Source organism: Neolamprologus multifasciatus, chromosome 7, assembly GCF_963576455.1.
Source record: "Neolamprologus multifasciatus chromosome 7, fNeoMul1.2, whole genome shotgun sequence".
Lineage (NCBI taxonomy): Eukaryota > Metazoa > Chordata > Actinopteri > Cichliformes > Cichlidae > Neolamprologus > Neolamprologus multifasciatus.
Genome location: NC_140445.1, coordinates 53,228,619 through 53,245,056, shown reverse-complemented (window position 1 = coordinate 53,245,056; position 16,438 = coordinate 53,228,619). Strand labels below are relative to the sequence as shown.

The 16,438-nt window shown below is 40.1% G+C and overlaps 2 protein-coding genes across 7 annotated transcripts in view; both read left to right on the top strand.

The window, feature by feature from the left end:
- The first annotated feature begins 1,060 nt into the window (after positions 1 to 1,060).
- pnpla2 (patatin-like phospholipase domain containing 2) lies at positions 1,061 to 9,177 on the top strand. The gene is made up of 9 exons (XM_085167931.1): positions 1,061 to 1,893; positions 2,728 to 2,960; positions 3,404 to 3,469; positions 4,292 to 4,501; positions 4,646 to 4,706; positions 5,081 to 5,284; positions 6,304 to 6,436; positions 6,731 to 6,853; positions 7,395 to 9,177. Exons 1-9 carry the CDS (start codon positions 1,707 to 1,709, stop codon positions 7,726 to 7,728), a joined length of 1,551 nt encoding a protein of 516 aa, XP_085024057.1. The 5' UTR covers positions 1,061 to 1,706; the 3' UTR covers positions 7,729 to 9,177.
- A 1,337-nt stretch (positions 9,178 to 10,514) lies between these two features.
- Positions 10,515 to 16,438, top strand: part of LOC146515410 (protein phosphatase 1 regulatory subunit 12A) — a 20,150-nt gene continuing 14,226 nt past the window's right edge. For 4 of the 6 annotated variants that reach the window (XM_085166344.1, XM_085166342.1, XM_085166343.1 and 1 more), the window contains exon 1: positions 10,516 to 10,866. In XM_085166344.1, coding sequence (XP_085022470.1) covers positions 10,591 to 10,866 — 276 coding nt within the window. In that variant the 5' untranslated portion in view covers positions 10,516 to 10,590. Of the gene's footprint in view, positions 10,867 to 16,438 lie in introns of all 6 variants that reach the window. The other 2 variants (XM_085166339.1, XM_085166340.1) reach the window with 1 other exon arrangement.

The following is a 16,438-nucleotide window of genomic DNA, read 5'->3' as shown; positions in this document are numbered from 1 at the left end:
ATTCCTAATTCTCATGCTTGGTTTGAAGAGCATGTTGTCTTGACTATGTATACATGCCTAATGCATTGAGTTCCTGATTTAATATTTGCATTAACTTACAGTTAACATGTTCATATAAATTATACATATGCCAAAATTGTTACTTTTAACTTACTGACAAATGTTACTTAAAAGTAATATTTTCAGCCTGCAGTTATTCTGGCATACACAAAACAGCCATAACATATGATATTTAATATATATGTATGTTTATAAATAAATATATTTTTTATATAGAAAATAGCTCTAGAAGACCTTTAGCTTCTATACTGTCATCATTCGTCCTCAAATGTGCTACTTGTTTTTAACTGTGTTGTCCATTTGTTCAGTGATGAGTCCAGAAATCAATATGTCGATGAGGAAATTATGTCAAAAGGTCATTGTGGAAAATTTGCTTTAAAGTGTAAAAGTATTTGTTTGACTAAGATAAATTATGCCGAAGGTCAAAGGTGGTAGAGTCAGAGTGATCAGAACATAATACTCCATCAGAAAAAAAGTGTCACCTCCTGTATTCTTTTGTTGGTTTTTTTAGTGGCTTTCTTGGAGTTCAGTCCATTTTTTGTGAGTCCAAGCGTGCCCCAGAAGGTCTGGACTGCCCAAGAACAATTTGTGATCCAGTTATCATTTTTTAAAAGAATCAACTCTAGCTCATAATAGGGCATGCTCCCCGGAGAAATCATGGTGTCCCGAACAGAACCTGAATCAGTTCCCACAGCAGTGACTATGTGCAATCTATTTCTGTGAAGTTTAGCAGAAAAACATTTCAGTGTTATTGCTGGGTGTACTTCAGGCGCAAGAGATTTGGGACTTCATTACTGTATGTTGTGAAACCCTACTACCATTTCAACTTGTACCAATGTTTACTATTTTGTGGCGATGCCTCCCTGCGTGTGTTTGTGTGTGTGTGGATGGGTGGTGGTGGTGGTGGTGGTGGTGGGGGGGGGGGGGGGGGGGGGGGTGATAATCTGTCTTATTTTGCCAATATTGCATAACAGGAAATCAATACACCTTCCGAGCGATAACACCTATCATTGAAGAAAATCCTCATAGATCCTAGACTGGACATTTTTTCCTGACAACGAAAAAACATAAACAGATAGACAAATATAGAAAGGACAAAACAAAACTCCTTGCTCCGTCTGGGGACGAACTTTTGACAGCTGTCAGAGAAGACGCGTGTGACCGCTCTGTGACTTTCCGGGTGTTTCAACGACGCAGAGTGTGATTGGTCGCTTTAGTATCTTTCTCGATTGTGATTGGTGAACTAGAATTTGCGGTGTCGTTGATGATTGGCCAGCCGGGTTCGCTCTACGCCCTCCTCAGGCCAGTACTTCATGAAATCACAACAAGTCCCCGTGGTCTACTGCGTCGGTATATTAACCAGTCCAGGGCTGCTTGTAATTACAGCTTTCTTACTTTTTACCGTGAAGGCATTTTTAAACAGTCTGACTGTTTAGGCGCTACCTGCAACGGAAAATCTGATTTAGGCTTAACGAAAACAGTAGACCGTAGATTAACAGATTAACAGTAGATTTAAGTTATGAACAGGCTCTAGAAGGAGACTGTTAGCTAGCTTTTATAAGTTGGTATCTGCGTAAACTCAGTCGTATCGTGTTCCAGCGACCTTAGCCCCACTGGAGTCCACAGCTGTGGACCGCCCTGGCAGGATGTTTCCACTGGACTCCCCGTGGAACATCTCTTTCGCCGGCTGCGGCTTCCTTGGTATCTACCACATTGGCGTGGCTAGCTGCCTGCAGGAGCAGGCTCCCTTTCTGGTTCAGAACGTCCGGCACATATACGGTGCATCTGCTGGAGCTCTCACCGCCACTGCTCTGGTCACTGGAGTATGTCTCGGCAAGTATCTTTTGGGTCTTAGATTACTAAGCTCGAGTACTATGTAGGAGTTATTGCATGTAACTATGCGTTATAGCTTGAAATGAGCGGGCTAAGAAAATGATGTAGCATGAAGTCAAAGGAGCTTGCAAAGAAAAGCGTCTGGACTTCTTTAAGTTGCGCCTGGACTTAAAGAAGTCCAGACGCTTTTCTTTGCAAGCTCCTTTGACTACGATGACCTGGGTAACTGAGAACCTTCACAGACAGATGTAGCATGAAATGGAAACAGAGTGGCATTGAGGCCATCCTCACGCTCATCAGCTCAGAGGTGCAACTCAAAAGTGATAACCATCTTCTGAGGAAGAGAGGATGTTTTGTAACAGGATTGTCATCAGTCTTCTAATTCTTACTTTAAATGTATCGCCTGTTACCCAAGCAAGTCCCCTTATCTGATGCTGTGCATGTAAAAACCGATTGTGAATGTATTTGTGTCTGTTTTGTTGTATACTACACGACCTTCCCAAGGACTATGAATGTAATATTGGAGTATTGCTAAAATTTGGCATGCTCTTAATTATATATATATTAAAAGCATAATTATGTATATGTATATGTCAAATCAAATCACCTTTATTGTCACATCACATGTGCAGGTACACTGGTAGAGTACATGTGAGTGAAATTCTTGTGTGCGAGCTTCACAAGCAACAGAGTTGTGCAAAAATACAATAACGTAACCTGTCCCCTTAAAATGCTTTATCTAGTTCTTATTCACTGCAACAAAAGCACCAAAACTTTCTGTCATAAAGTGCACAACAGTTCCCAGACGCCAGTGTCTGTTTCCCTGTTTCACAGGAGAGGCTGGTGCAAGCATCATTGAGGTTGCCAAAGACGCGAGAAAGCGATTCCTCGGGCCGATGCATCCTTCCTTTAACCTGGTGAAGATCGTGCGACACATGCTGCGACGCACTCTGCCAGCTGATTGCCACCATCGAGCCAGTGGGAGGCTGGGAATCTCTCTCACCCGAGTTACAGATGGAGAAAACGTCCTGGTGACCCAGTTCAACAACAAGGAGGAAGTGGTGCAGGTATGCAGTGTTAATACTTTGATCAGCAGGCTTGCTGCAACATAATATTCATCTCCACTGCAACTTCTTTGTTATTGAGGCAAAACAAATGATATGCAGATGCTACATTGGACTATGACACACAATTTTTTCACCATTTTCTGATATGTTGTGCTTGAATTGTTGTGTAGGTTGTTATATTGTAATAATAAAAGTTACAAGCTGCAGCCCTAGTTTTTTTTTTAAAATTTCAGTTAATGTTATTATAAAATATGCTTTAAGACCAGAAAAACAATAAGAATAATTTCTGATATCACAGTGTTTATGTGCTGTGAGTATTATTTAGCTGCAGTCTGCTTGATTTGATTTAAATCAATCAGAAAATCTCCAGCGGTCAAAGAACTGTATTTCCATTTACAATTATTAATCAGACGTTGTTTCTTATTATTTCTTTTCCAAATCAGGCGTGTGTCTGCAGTGCCTACATCCCAGTGTACTGTGGCATCATTCCTCCCACACTGCAAGGAGTAGTAAGTAAATGTACTCTTATCTGGCATCCGTGCACCTTTCTTTTAATCTCACGTTCCTGCTTTGGGAATATTTAATTAAATCTTTCCCTAAGAAGATATTAAATGTTGGACTATAGAAGCACAGCATGTTTAAAACATGTCATGGCGAGTCCGCTTTGCTGCTTTGCTTGAATTACACATCGTGTTTCCTTCTATTGTGCTTTGCTGTGACTTTTGGCACTTTTTCTTCTTTCTGTAAGTGCACCCGTCAGGGCCCTCCCTTCCCTGAGAATGTGTTTGCTCTGAATGGCATGTGCTTGGAAACAATGATTATAAAATTCCTGCAGAGTTAGTGTTTTAGTGTCACACTAAAGGGGGAAGTTTTGCTGGCCATGTTTCTAGAACAAATGTTTTTTTCTGGGAAACATCGTTGAGCAATACCAGCGTTCCCAACTGCTCGCCGTGGCCTTTGTGATGGTTTTTTTGGAGCTCACGTGCTCTTGTTTGTATGCAGAGCTTGTTACCAAAATTAGAGAGTAGCAGAGCCAAATGTGATGGTGCAGGCACAGGCTTTCAAAGTTAGTCTGTTCTCGCTCTCTTAACCCTCAGTGGCTCAAGTTCAGATTGCTGATGTCATCCACATCTTATCTGTTGACACAGTGTGAAACCTCTGCCATTCCTCCACTTCAATAAAAACACAGATTAGTCAATACACGGGATATTATGTCATTGCTATCATCATCCTGTTTAGAAAATGCTGTAAGGACACGGGTCATTTAAAGTCAGTCACGTGTTATTTTCTGTAGATTTTCTGATGGTTTTTTTTGTTCTTTATTCGTGCAGCGATACGTTGATGGAGGAATCTCAGACAACCTCCCTCAGTACGAGCTAAAAAACACCATCACCGTGTCCCCGTTCTCAGGAGAGAGCGACATCTGCCCCCGAGACACCTCGACCAACATGCACGAGCTTCGCTTCACCAACACAAGCATCAAGTTCACTCTCAAAAACCTCTACAGAGTCTCCAGAGCACTTTTTCCTCCAGATCCAATGGTATGCAGCTTGATTACAGCCTTCCGGATCTATGCACATAGAGATACACACACAGCTGCCGACAAATTGATTGGCTCAGTGAGTGAACTCAGTGGGCCTCTCTGACTCATGTGAGATAACTCTATGTGTTTGTTTTGAGTGCAGGTAATGAAGGCCATGTGTAAACAGGGATACACGGATGCGCTGCATTTTTTAAAGAGAAATGGTAAGGGTTGTTGATCTGCCAACTTACTTCAAAGCTTCTTCTGATTGGTACTGACAAGTCGAATCGATCTTTTGTCCCCTGGCTCTGAGATATGTACAAACATTATCAGCCAGATATACTATCACTGCTTGTGCTTCCTATGACTATGTCATCAAATCAATAGACTGATTTTTCCTGTGATTTGGCGTCTCTTAGCCGTTATCGTTAGTCGTTAGCTTTATGTAACTCAAAGCATGAGTTTACTAAGGCGACACTTAGCAACACAAGTATTTTAAACATTATGAACTCGTTAAGTTATTTATTTTATTAAGAAATGGCTCTGACTGATGGTTCCAGATTAAATGAGTTACTCTGGTATTTTCTCTTCTTTTCAGGATTGCTTAACCTCCACCAAATTTATACAGACAGATCACTACTAACTAACAAAGAAGAAAATGAGGAAGTCAGTGAAGAGGAGGACGCAAATAAAAGTGAAGACAAAGAAAAGCCACAGGTGGAAGACACAGCATTGGAGGTTTATGCCTGCGCCTCTTTCGATGAGCAGATCATTGAGTACCTTCCTCCCGCGTTGCACAAAGGTAACATGATGCCGAAGGTACAGACTGAGTTGAAAAGTTGGTACACTGTGACAAAGCAAGAAATGGAACCTTTTAGTGTAAATTGAAAGCAGCATCTGCCTGGGTAGTGGATAAACATATCTAGAGATTCAAAACAATTTAAAACTCCTTTCATAATCTTTAAAATATTTGTCACTGTGAACAATAATGCAAGGACCTAATGTTTAAAATGTTAAGCAATGTTGCTTTTTTGTTCCATTTCTCCCAGTTTCAAACAAAGTTTTTAGCATCTTGCACAGTTGGTTCATATTAAAACTCTCTTTAGGAGAAATCACAGCTTGTAAGCCTTTATGTAGCCAGCTGAGTTTTTCAATCCTTGTGAAGCCTTGTAAATCTAACTAAAGTCCTGAGACCTTTGTAAACATTTTGCCTGCTACTCTTTTTTAAGAACACAGGCAGCAATGGCCAAGATCTTTATGTTTTTGTGAGTAGACGTCTTGTGTCATATCTCAGGAATACCTGGAGTGAATTCTTTAAATTGAACTTATGGAGGAACTCTCTGTGTTTAAATGTATACTGTGACCTCACAACAAACATTTGGGTTTTTTGCATTTTTTTGTTAATGAAGAATTCATACAACATTTATACAAATGTCTAAAATTATAAAATTGCTAAAAGTCAAATCAGGGCAGACTTGGATATGAACTGCACCTCTACCCCGTGGGTAAAGGCATAAAATTAAGATGTGATTATTCTAGTGCCAGTTGTTTTATAAAACCCTTATCTTGGTTTAAATGTCAAGCTTGGTTCATCTTTTGGAAATCAGCAAATTGTCTGCTAACTATAATAGTCACAGCACAAATTTTGAGTAAAAGTGCTCAAACCTTTACGTCACTGCAAGTCTTGTGGGAAAGTAAAGTACACAATCTCCTCTGTACTGAAAAAAAGCCTTTGATATGTCATAAGATAGAACTTGTGTACAGTTTCTTTGTAGTTTTGCACAGAGGAGGGTAATTCTGTCTCTCTGCCTCCCTCTGCAGCTCTGGTCGAGGCCTGCATGGAGAGGAGGAGCCTGGCGCAGTCGCTAAGCAACCTGCTTCCTGTCAGGATGGCCACAGCCATGATGCTTCCCTACACTCTCACCCTGGAGTCTGCTATGTCCTTGACTCTCAGGTGCTATAGGACTTCATTACGTCTGTCTGTTTGTACATGTAGTCCCTTTTATTGAACGAATTACCTTTAAACTGTATTTCACTTAGAGTGCATACAGTGAAAATCTGTCTTAGCACCATTTTACTATTACTGCAATATATATAGTATTATTTAAGTTGGTTCAGTCAGTTACTGTTCTTACTGTCTGGGAGCAACTGTAACCTTATAATTTCCTCAGGGATTAATAAAGTATTCTGATTTTGATTCTGGCGACTATGTCCTCTGGTGACTAATAATCGTGTGTCCCTTGTGTAGACTTTTGGAGTGGCTGCCAGATGTGCAGGAAGATGTGGTGTGGATTCAAGAACAGTTATTGAAAATCCTACAGCATTTTCTTCGCCAGACCTCCAGAAGCTTGTCCCGCAGTGTATCTGCCAGGTAGGTTTAGCTCTGCAGTTACACAAAACTTTAACTTACTGTTTCTGCCATCCATTTATGCCACATAGTTACAGCGCCTGTCATTATGATGCCATGTTGATAAACCCCAAAACTGGATCTGCTTCATACAGTGAATGAACAGTGCTTAATTTCAACTTGGTTAAAGCTACAGTAACTGGTTATGTGATCCTGTTGGGGGCAGCAGAAACAAGTAGCGACTAAAAATCCCTGTTCTGTCTGATAAATTGACCGTGTTGACACATCCAGCAGTTACAGAGCAACAGTATCATTTGGTTGCTGTAGCTATCTGCCGTGTAGTTCACAGAAGATGATCTACAGGGAGGTTTTAGGATCTATATGATAATTTGAAAGTGAAGCAGAGCCGCTAACTGCAGATTCCCTCTCCTCGTTCACACATCTACATTTGATTTGTTGTCATAAAAAAAATTTTTTTGTATCTAAACCTGATTTAATAACACAAAATCAAACAGTTACAGCGTACTCCATATTCATGCTGGTAAATACTTCTCATGAATACTAGGTTGTTCTGCCAACTGGAGCTGCACCACTACAAGTCCATCCCATCCCACTTCAGCTCCCCAAGCCTGTTTCCCACTTGGGTGAACGGGAGGAGCTCTTCAGTCCAGGATGTCTTCACGCGTCTGGAAAACTACAAGAGGCAGCTGCTTTCAGATGTGCTCTGTATCAACATGGATCTGCAAGGCTCCTTCAAAAGTGGAATGATGTCACCAAATAACAGCTCTGCTACTGATCTTTCCTCTGACCTTTCCTCTGACCTTTCCTCTGAAGGTCTCACAATGCACACAGGTTGTCTTAAACTTCCAAATGATGCTAACTCTGGAAACTACCAGTAGCTCTTAAGAGTGCTGATAGAGAGACAACATCAAATCAGATTTAAAGATCTGTCTTCTTCCTCATGTTAAGGTATTTTCGGCTGAAAGAAGATATTTCTAATATGATCGTCCCCATTTTCTAATGGTTGGAAATTTTAATTGTTTCACATATTTACACTTAACTTTGTATTAAATGCCTTTGGACCAGTGCATGACGCTGAACTGAGGTTTTTGCTCAACTATTGTAAGGCCATACACACATCATGATTGTGTGTCTACAGAAGTGCATTTAAACTTAGCACATGTGCTCAGTCATGTACAGACTTGAATTACAGGATGTTGGAAACAAAGAATGAGCACTTGAGGTTGCACGGTTAAAATAGGTGTGTGTTTATGTTTTTGGTGGAGTGCTGACCAGTAGTTAATCAGAGTTTTCCTTCTGTATCCAGTCATGAGCTTTAAGTAACTTTTGCTACACAGAGGGCAAAACGACTGATGAACCAGTCTGTTTAGTACACGTACCTACTCCATTTATGTGATGCAAGTGTCAATGCATAGTGTGAAAGACAACACTTTATGTTTCTTGGTTCATTTTAATGGCAATGCCTTATGTATTAACAGTTATTTATATGAAAAATACAAAAGTGCTTTACTTTTTCCAAATCATGTATATATTTTTTGATCATCTTGATTTATTTAGATGTAAGTTGAAGCTTTTTATAAATGATTTTAAATATTTAGCATTGAATGTTGACAGATTTGATTTGTTGCTACATGTTTAGTGCATATGTAGTAAATCAAAAATGTGATTTTTTTTAAGTCCCATTAATCTGACTGTGCCTTTTGTTTGTAGGTTACAACCTACTTGTTAAAATTCTTCTTGCACTGTGTGCTGCATCTTTAATTGTGCGATCTACTCCCATGCTGTGCCTTAACCTTCAATGAAATAATTGCAAAATGAGTGCCAAATGATGTAAAAAAAAAAAATGTTTCAGAGAAAAATATGCATTTTATTGTGAAATAAAGTGATGATCAATATTTGTGTCTTCATATTCCTGTTCTCACATTAGCCTGTAAACCTGTAGCTGACAATGAAAAGAAGAAAAACGTAACACATGCCAGGCAGTGACCAAATGATAACTCAGAGATCATGGCAGACTTTGAAAAATACCTCAGTGAAATGAACAAGGACAAAATAACACAGCAGGACACAGTTGGACAGCAACTAAAAGGGTAACATAAATAGTGTCCTAACATGGACAATGCCATGTTAGGACAAAAGAAAAGCTGCCACAATTTCCCTGTTTGCTAGTAGCTATTGAGAAACTCAAGCAAATTCACCCCAACATCAGACTGTGAAGTGCTCAGAGAAACTATGAAAAACTAAGAGCTACATCTCAGACTAGACAGACCTCAGTTAGCATGTTAAATGTTAAAGTTCATGACAGAACAATTAAAAAAGACTAAATAAGTATGACGTGTTTTCTCAGGAGAAATGCTCTTCTCTCTAAAAGGAACATGACATTTGTATCTGAAAGAAGAAAAAAAAACAACCAAGACTTATAAGACAATCTCAGATGAGATCAGGAGTGGAGTGTATATATTTTACTTTTTATCCCCCTTTTCCATTATATTTGCATGAATGTGCATGACTCTTGAGCTCTTCTTAAGTTACTAAGATAACACGGCAGTGCATTCACTTATTCAGTCACTTTAATTCTAAAACTGTGTATATACTGTATATTCTGTGTATTTATCAACTCATTCTTATTGCCTGTTTATGCTCTGTCCTTATCTTTAATGTCACGCAGCTCTGTTGTATCTTAATTGCCCCTTGGGGATAAATAAAGTCTTTCTGATTCTGATTTAATTTAAAATATGTTAAATTATTGCAGTACAAAAAAAGGAGTTCGTTTTTTGCGTCAAATTGAGGAGCTTTTATTGTTGTTTTGGTTAGAGGAGTATTTTCTGTTCACATATAATAGCAAAACGTGTCACACATAAGTCTCATCACTTCTGGCCTTTTAAGAAAGCTGGTGAACTTGGTATCATCCAGTTATTAGCCATAACTACCCTTAACTTACAAATGCACATGCACTGATAAACACACCACTGTGCAAAACTACATTCTATGTGCAATAACCCAAACAATACAAAACGCTGTTTATTTACATATTTACTTTTCTGTCTCTCTCTCTCTTTTCTTTTTTCTTTTTCTTTTTTTACACCGGATTGTATATTTGTACATTATATAATATATATATATATATATATATATATATATATATATATATATATATATATATATATGTTGTCTAAATACTGTTCATATATATAGTGCTGCAGAACTGTGCACCCCCCACCCCCATGTTTGCACTGAGTAGGAGATGCATCTGTATAGTGACAATGAAGGCATTCTATTCTATTCATAAAGATCAAAACAAGAAAAAAAGAAAAGAAAAAAAACGAACATTAAAATAATATGACAGAAAAATATAAAATCCCAAAATGTTTCCGGTTCCAGCATGAACTGTTGTATTTACTTATATAATTTTGTGTTTGTGTTGCAATATATAATATAACAAATATTAAAAGGGAATCTGTGATATTTCTTTGATTGTGTGGTTTAAGTCATCTTAACTGTCTGAACTTTTTTCCCCTTAAATTGATGTGGTAAAAAACAAACAAACAAGGAAACTTCCGAGTAGTTCCTGAAGGCAGCGCAGAACTGCCACTCAGTCGCAGAAGTTCGCTATGTCGTGTTGTCCGCCAGGGGGCGCAATCCGGGAGGTGTGTTGAGGGCGGGGGGGCGGAATCCAAACACGGCACTCCGCTTCTCTCCTCGTACCATGAGCTGAATCTGTCCGGGACAGACCAGGGAAGATGGCGGCCACTGACCATTCCCGGTCCGAAGCTGCCAAGCAGCGACGGCAGGATCAGCTGCAGCGATGGCTGGGCTCAGAGACGGATCAGACGGGTTCGGAGTCCCGGGAAATCTCGAGCGGTTCCGGAACGCGCCGGGCGAAAGTTCGGTTCGCCCAAGGAGCCGTATTTATGGCTGCTTGCTCCGCCGGAGACCGGGAGGAGGTGGCAGCGCTGCTCCGACAGGGAGCTGACATCAACCACGCTAACGTAGACGGACTGACAGCGCTTCACCAGGTAGGAAGTTTTGCCCCTCTAACTGTCAGCAGCTAGTTTTCCTTTCTGCCCGAGCTAATCGCTACAGTTGCTACAACTGTCGCTCAACTAAAGGGAAAAGGGCTCAGCGTTGATCCCTTAATGATCCTCACAGCGAAGAGGACTCACAGGTAAAATGGACCACTAACGTACTTCCAGCCCAGCAGCTCCTGTAATCCATCACTCATTCCTCTGTGCGTTTGTTTTATAAAGTCCGGGAAGAGTTTCTGGCCTGTTTAACACTAGCAAACTTGGTTTATTAGCCCGTCGGGAGGCTGTCTGATCTGCACTGTTGCATTTAGTAAATTACAGACTTCTTTTTGTGGCGTAAAAAAAAGCGAACGAGAGGGCAGCAGACGGTAAAAAAAAAAAAACAGGTCACCAAAGAGCCTGGTGGACCATTTTTAGACAGTTATGGGCAGGCTTGTGGCATACAGTCACTGCCGAAGAGTCAGGAAAGTAGTGGGAGAGAGAGTTTCACCGTCCTATCTAAAGGTCTTAAAGCAAAAAAGAAAAGAAAAGGAGGGCATTATAACTAAAGTTTTCACCCTTACATTTATTATTGCAGTTTGGTGATTGTTGCGTTCATGAGTGGAAGATAGGCTGGACTTGTTCGGTGCATGTTCAAGTCCTCCTCTTGTCCCTGCTCTTGACTTAAGTCATAACACCCAGGCTCACTCTGGACACCATCACTGTCACACAGGCCCTCGGTGATGCAGCATTTCCTCCACTTTAATGGCACTGTGTGGTAAACACATTGCTGTCTCATCTCATAAAGTGAAAGCAAGGTCAGATGAGTTTTAACCAGGATTCCTGAGAACATACAGAAAAGATCTGCTTCGAAGTCTTCTGGCCTGCGTGCTCATGCAGATGTGGTTTTTCCCTCCCAATTTTGAGGCAGTTTAGTGAATTTGCCCCACCACGGCTGGTTCAGATGAGTCTTCTGGTGGCTCCACATGTCCGCCCGGTCACCCAGTGTGGTCTCCCTCCTTGCCCTCCATCCCTCTCCCCCCCTATTGCTCATCGGTTGCCTGGCAACTCGAATTAAATATAGGGCCCGCACTCTCCAAACTTTCCATCCTCTTCATCCAAAGCCTTTTCTGTCTTCTCTGCTACAGTCTCCCTCCTCCTCCTTCTCTTCTTGCTTTCTCTTTCTCCTTCCCTTTGCCAGTTCCCCATGGAGGGGACTTTAGGGATTTCGGATGAAGAAATGGAAAACATGCCTCAAACAGCACAAACTGCTGTTGTCAAAGGCGATTTTCACAATGAGTCACTTGATGACCCAGTGAAGGAGTCTGCTGAGAGTGTGTGTATGTGTGTGTATGGACCGTCGTAACACGCAGGGTGCCAGAAGTACCCACTGTTCATTCATTCAGCTCAGAGCACCCACTCCATTAGTGGGCGACCCCCGCCCCTCCTGCCCCCCCCCCCTCCGGCTGTTGCTGAGCCCCATTTTCAGCTCTTACAATAATCACATTTTTGTTTTTCCCATGCATTACCTGCCCAAATATCACATATTATAAAAGGGAAGGAGGAGGCTTTCCCCAGCTTTGTGATTAGTTGATTTAGCCTAAAAGAAAAGCCTCTTAGGTGGCTTAAGACAGGCCTGATGGAGACGTTTCTGTACGTGTTACAGACACTTGGCACTGTGACGTCCCACAGAAGAACTGCTTCAGTAATGTCACATTTTTTGAGTAAATATCATCTCACTTGCTGACATCAGTGAAATGAGACACCAGTGCAGATTAAACTAATCATTTTGTTGTTAGTATTCAGTTCAGCTTTGCTTCAGAGTCACAAAAAGATAAATCTCCACCTTTATCAAGTATTTATAGCCATGACACTGGCTATGTGCCGCATTAGCCCAGGCCGATCTCGGCAACTACGCTGTAGATTGCCACTAAATTTATTATTATGTTTAAATAAACACTGTAGTCCCCAGAGGAGGAATCCGTATGACTTTGCAACCTCCTTCATGTAGTTAACATTTGTAGTTTTTAGTGAAATGTCTTGACAGCTATTTAAAAAAAGTTTATTTGTATTTCAAAGTATTATAGATGTTTACATATATGCAAACTCTGAGAGAGCAGGAGAAACTGCGTTGGCACTGTATCTAAAATATGGACCGTCACTTTTGGTTTCACTTATTGATTACTCAGAATCGCTCTCGTTTTGGAGAAGCAGCATCGTCAAAAACTCCTCCAAAGTGAGTTTGCAGCAGCTTGTCTTTGCATACATGCATACATGAGATAAAATACAGAGGAATAGCTTCATTGCCAACAGGTACCCACTAAAAAGATGGCACACCATGATCCCTCTTTTAATAAAGCCTGGTTTCATTGTTTACGATTGAAAACGTTCTCTTCTGTTCAATTTAGCTAGTTTTCAGAGAGGGTGCCAGTTTTAGTTTTAGTGTTCTTTAATTATTCAGAAGCTCAGGGCGGCGATCACAATGCAAACACCTGATTCACAGCCACACATGTGGTTTTTCCAGTAAACACAAAAGTATTTACCAAAGCCTCTTCGTGCTGATTTTGTTGACGAAGGTAAATAAGACAAAAACTTCAAAAGTGTAGTTTTTGATTTTATTTTGTTACTTAAAATATTTATTTCTCGCCTAGTTTTAGTCGTAGGCTATAATAGCCTTGGGGCAGCATAATGTCATGATATTGTTCATATCGTACCGATGCCGGGACACCAAATATCGATATTATCATCAAATCAATGAAAATGCTCATCTCATGCATCGCCTTAGTGTTAGCCGAGCAAACCTGCATTAAAGCGACTTTACTGAAAAAATCGTCCAACACTGGAGGCACTCAGCATGACAAAACTGCATCCTAATTCAAAGTTACACAAGTTAAAATAGGAAAGAAACCTCCTTGCAACTAGAAAATAATTTTTTCACATTCTGCAACTTGTGGTGACTAAATGTTTGCTCAGAGCTCGAGGGCGTTGCATGCTCTCACCGCTTTTGATTAGGAGACGATTGCATAGGTCACCTGATAGGAGGCAAACTTTCTGCAAATATTAAATAAAAAATACTCAGAATATAGGAAAATGTTCAAAATTGCCATAATATCACATATTGAGTAAACTATTGTCATACATATTATCTTACTTTTGAAGTAGAGACTCACAAACCCAGAGCATTACTAATATTTCATAGACAGGTGAATGGAATTATGGAGTGCTGCAAAGTTCAGTCAGTGAACATAAATATAATCAACCAAAGATGCTCCGATGTTGAAATTCCTGGCTGATTTTCTAAAAGTGTTTAAAATAGCAGTTTAACAATAGCTGATGCCTCTAACCAGTTGTTGTTGTTTTACTTGTATATTTTGTATATTGTGCTACTTATTCCTCCCTTGTGCCAGAGAAACAAAGATATGTTCATTGTTAAAGTATTTTTAAGTTTAAACTCTGTGTCAGTGAACATTTACCCTGCTCTAAATTGACAGTTAAACATTAGTGAATGTGAGCTAATATATCAGTGCATCCCTGTAATTAAAAGACATTTGTAAATTAACTAATAATGCTATTTATAAAGTCAGGCTACATCCACACGTACCCGGGTATTTTTGAAAACGCAGATTTTTCTATGCGTTTGCACCTTTCGTCCACACGTAATGGCATTTTCGGTCACTGAAAACTGAGATTTTAAAAACTCCGCCAGGGTGGATATTTTTGAAAACTCAGTTTTTGCGTTTACGTGTGGACTAGAAAAACGGAGAAAACGCAGAAAACGCAGCGTCAAAGGTGTGCGCCTTTTTTGACGTCACACTGTGCGCCACGTTATTGTTTCGGTGAAATGAATTTCTACAATACTGTTACTGTTAATTGTACTCTCTGCAGTGTTTAAATGCTTACATATACACACACAGTTACTGTCCCTCCACGCATACAACTCGGTTCTGCTTCTATGCCCCATCCTTGTTTATTATTTCCCACCGAGGGTTATAGACTTCTGATTGGCCAACATTTCTACATGGTTAGGAATATATCGCCACTTGTTGCTTTGGCATGTTCCTAGCAGCGTTTTCCTTCATTTCTGCGTTTACATGTGGACGGGATTATTTTTTAAAACGGAAAATCTCCGTTTTCAAAAATACCCGTGTACGTGTGGACGTAGCCTCGGTGTCTACATCAGTTTTCACCCAAAAATGAAGAATAACAAAAGCATAATCTTATGTTACTCCTTGCCTGATTCTTACACCATCAAAGAGTAGGCACAGACGCTAGTAATATATTTTTAGTTTTTTGTGTTATTAACATTTTATTTATTTGGTCTTTGCGCAGACTCTGAGCTATGGCTCATTTCTTTATATTTTGATAGGAAAATGGGAAATTGGTGTAGTGGTAGATACAGAAACATTTGCAAACATGCATGGAAATACATTATACAAGCTAAAAATGAAGCTTTTGAAAGTCAGTATTTGGTATGACCATCTTTTGTTCTTCAACACAGCCTAAACTCTCCTAGGCAAGCTTTCTTGTAATTTCTTTGAGTACTCTTCAGGAATTGTTCTCCAGGCTTTTTGAAAGACGTTCGATGCTCTTCTTTGGATGTTGGCTGCCTTTTTGAGCTCAAAGCTTCAAATTTGGATCCGTCAATCCATCAGGCGTGAGGAATCGGTGCTGCCACTGATTTTCAGTCCAGTTCCTGTGTAATTTGGCGCATACCTCAGGCTTTTCTCCCTGTTTCCCTTAATTAAAAATGGCTTATTGACAGCCACCGTTCTGATGAGACCGGAACAAACAGTAGATGGATGAAAGGCCAGATCCATCTTTCTGGTCTCGGCTGGATTCTTTTTTTCCCCTTATTTCTTAAGGCCATGACTTTAAGAGGCTGTCCATTTGTCTTTTTTTTTTTTTTTTTTTTTTTTTGTTTAAGCTACCCACATCTCCTTTTGTCATCCACTTGTTCTGTTTCCTCAGTGTTTAAGGACACACTGCACACCATGCCGGGAAATGTTGTCGTTAGCTAATAGCTGCCAATTAAAAGTGGTTATTGGTGAAGTTGACTGTTACGTTTAGATTCCAAACTGGTTTATCTCTTGAGTTAGTTTTTGAATGATTCATAGGTCAGAGTTAAGTGGCTTAAAAAACCAAATAAAAACATTTCTCTGAAAACCATCAGTTGAAAATACCACTCGGTACAAGAACCTTCCATCTGGCTCTTTTTAATAAATATTAACTTAAATCAAAGTAACCTATCATAGCAAAGTCCCATGAGGTCCTCGTGGGATTTATCCCGGGACTTGCGTTTGATCACACTTAGATTCTTTGCTCGACCTAGCTTGAGGAAAAGCTGCTAAATAGAATCGCTGTTTCACTTGTGCTGCAAAATGACTGTTTTGGAAAGTACTTGAGGGCTTTTAGCAACCCACTTAGCAGAAAGTCATTACAGCAAGGAGACACAGTAGTCATTGTTTTAGCCTCGCTGCTTTGGTTGAGTTTAACAGATTTTGGAAGAGTCTGGAGTTTTGCCTTTAGCAACGAACCATGGTGAAGTGGGTCAGAGACCTCCTCTACTGTACTGAAACTGTACTCA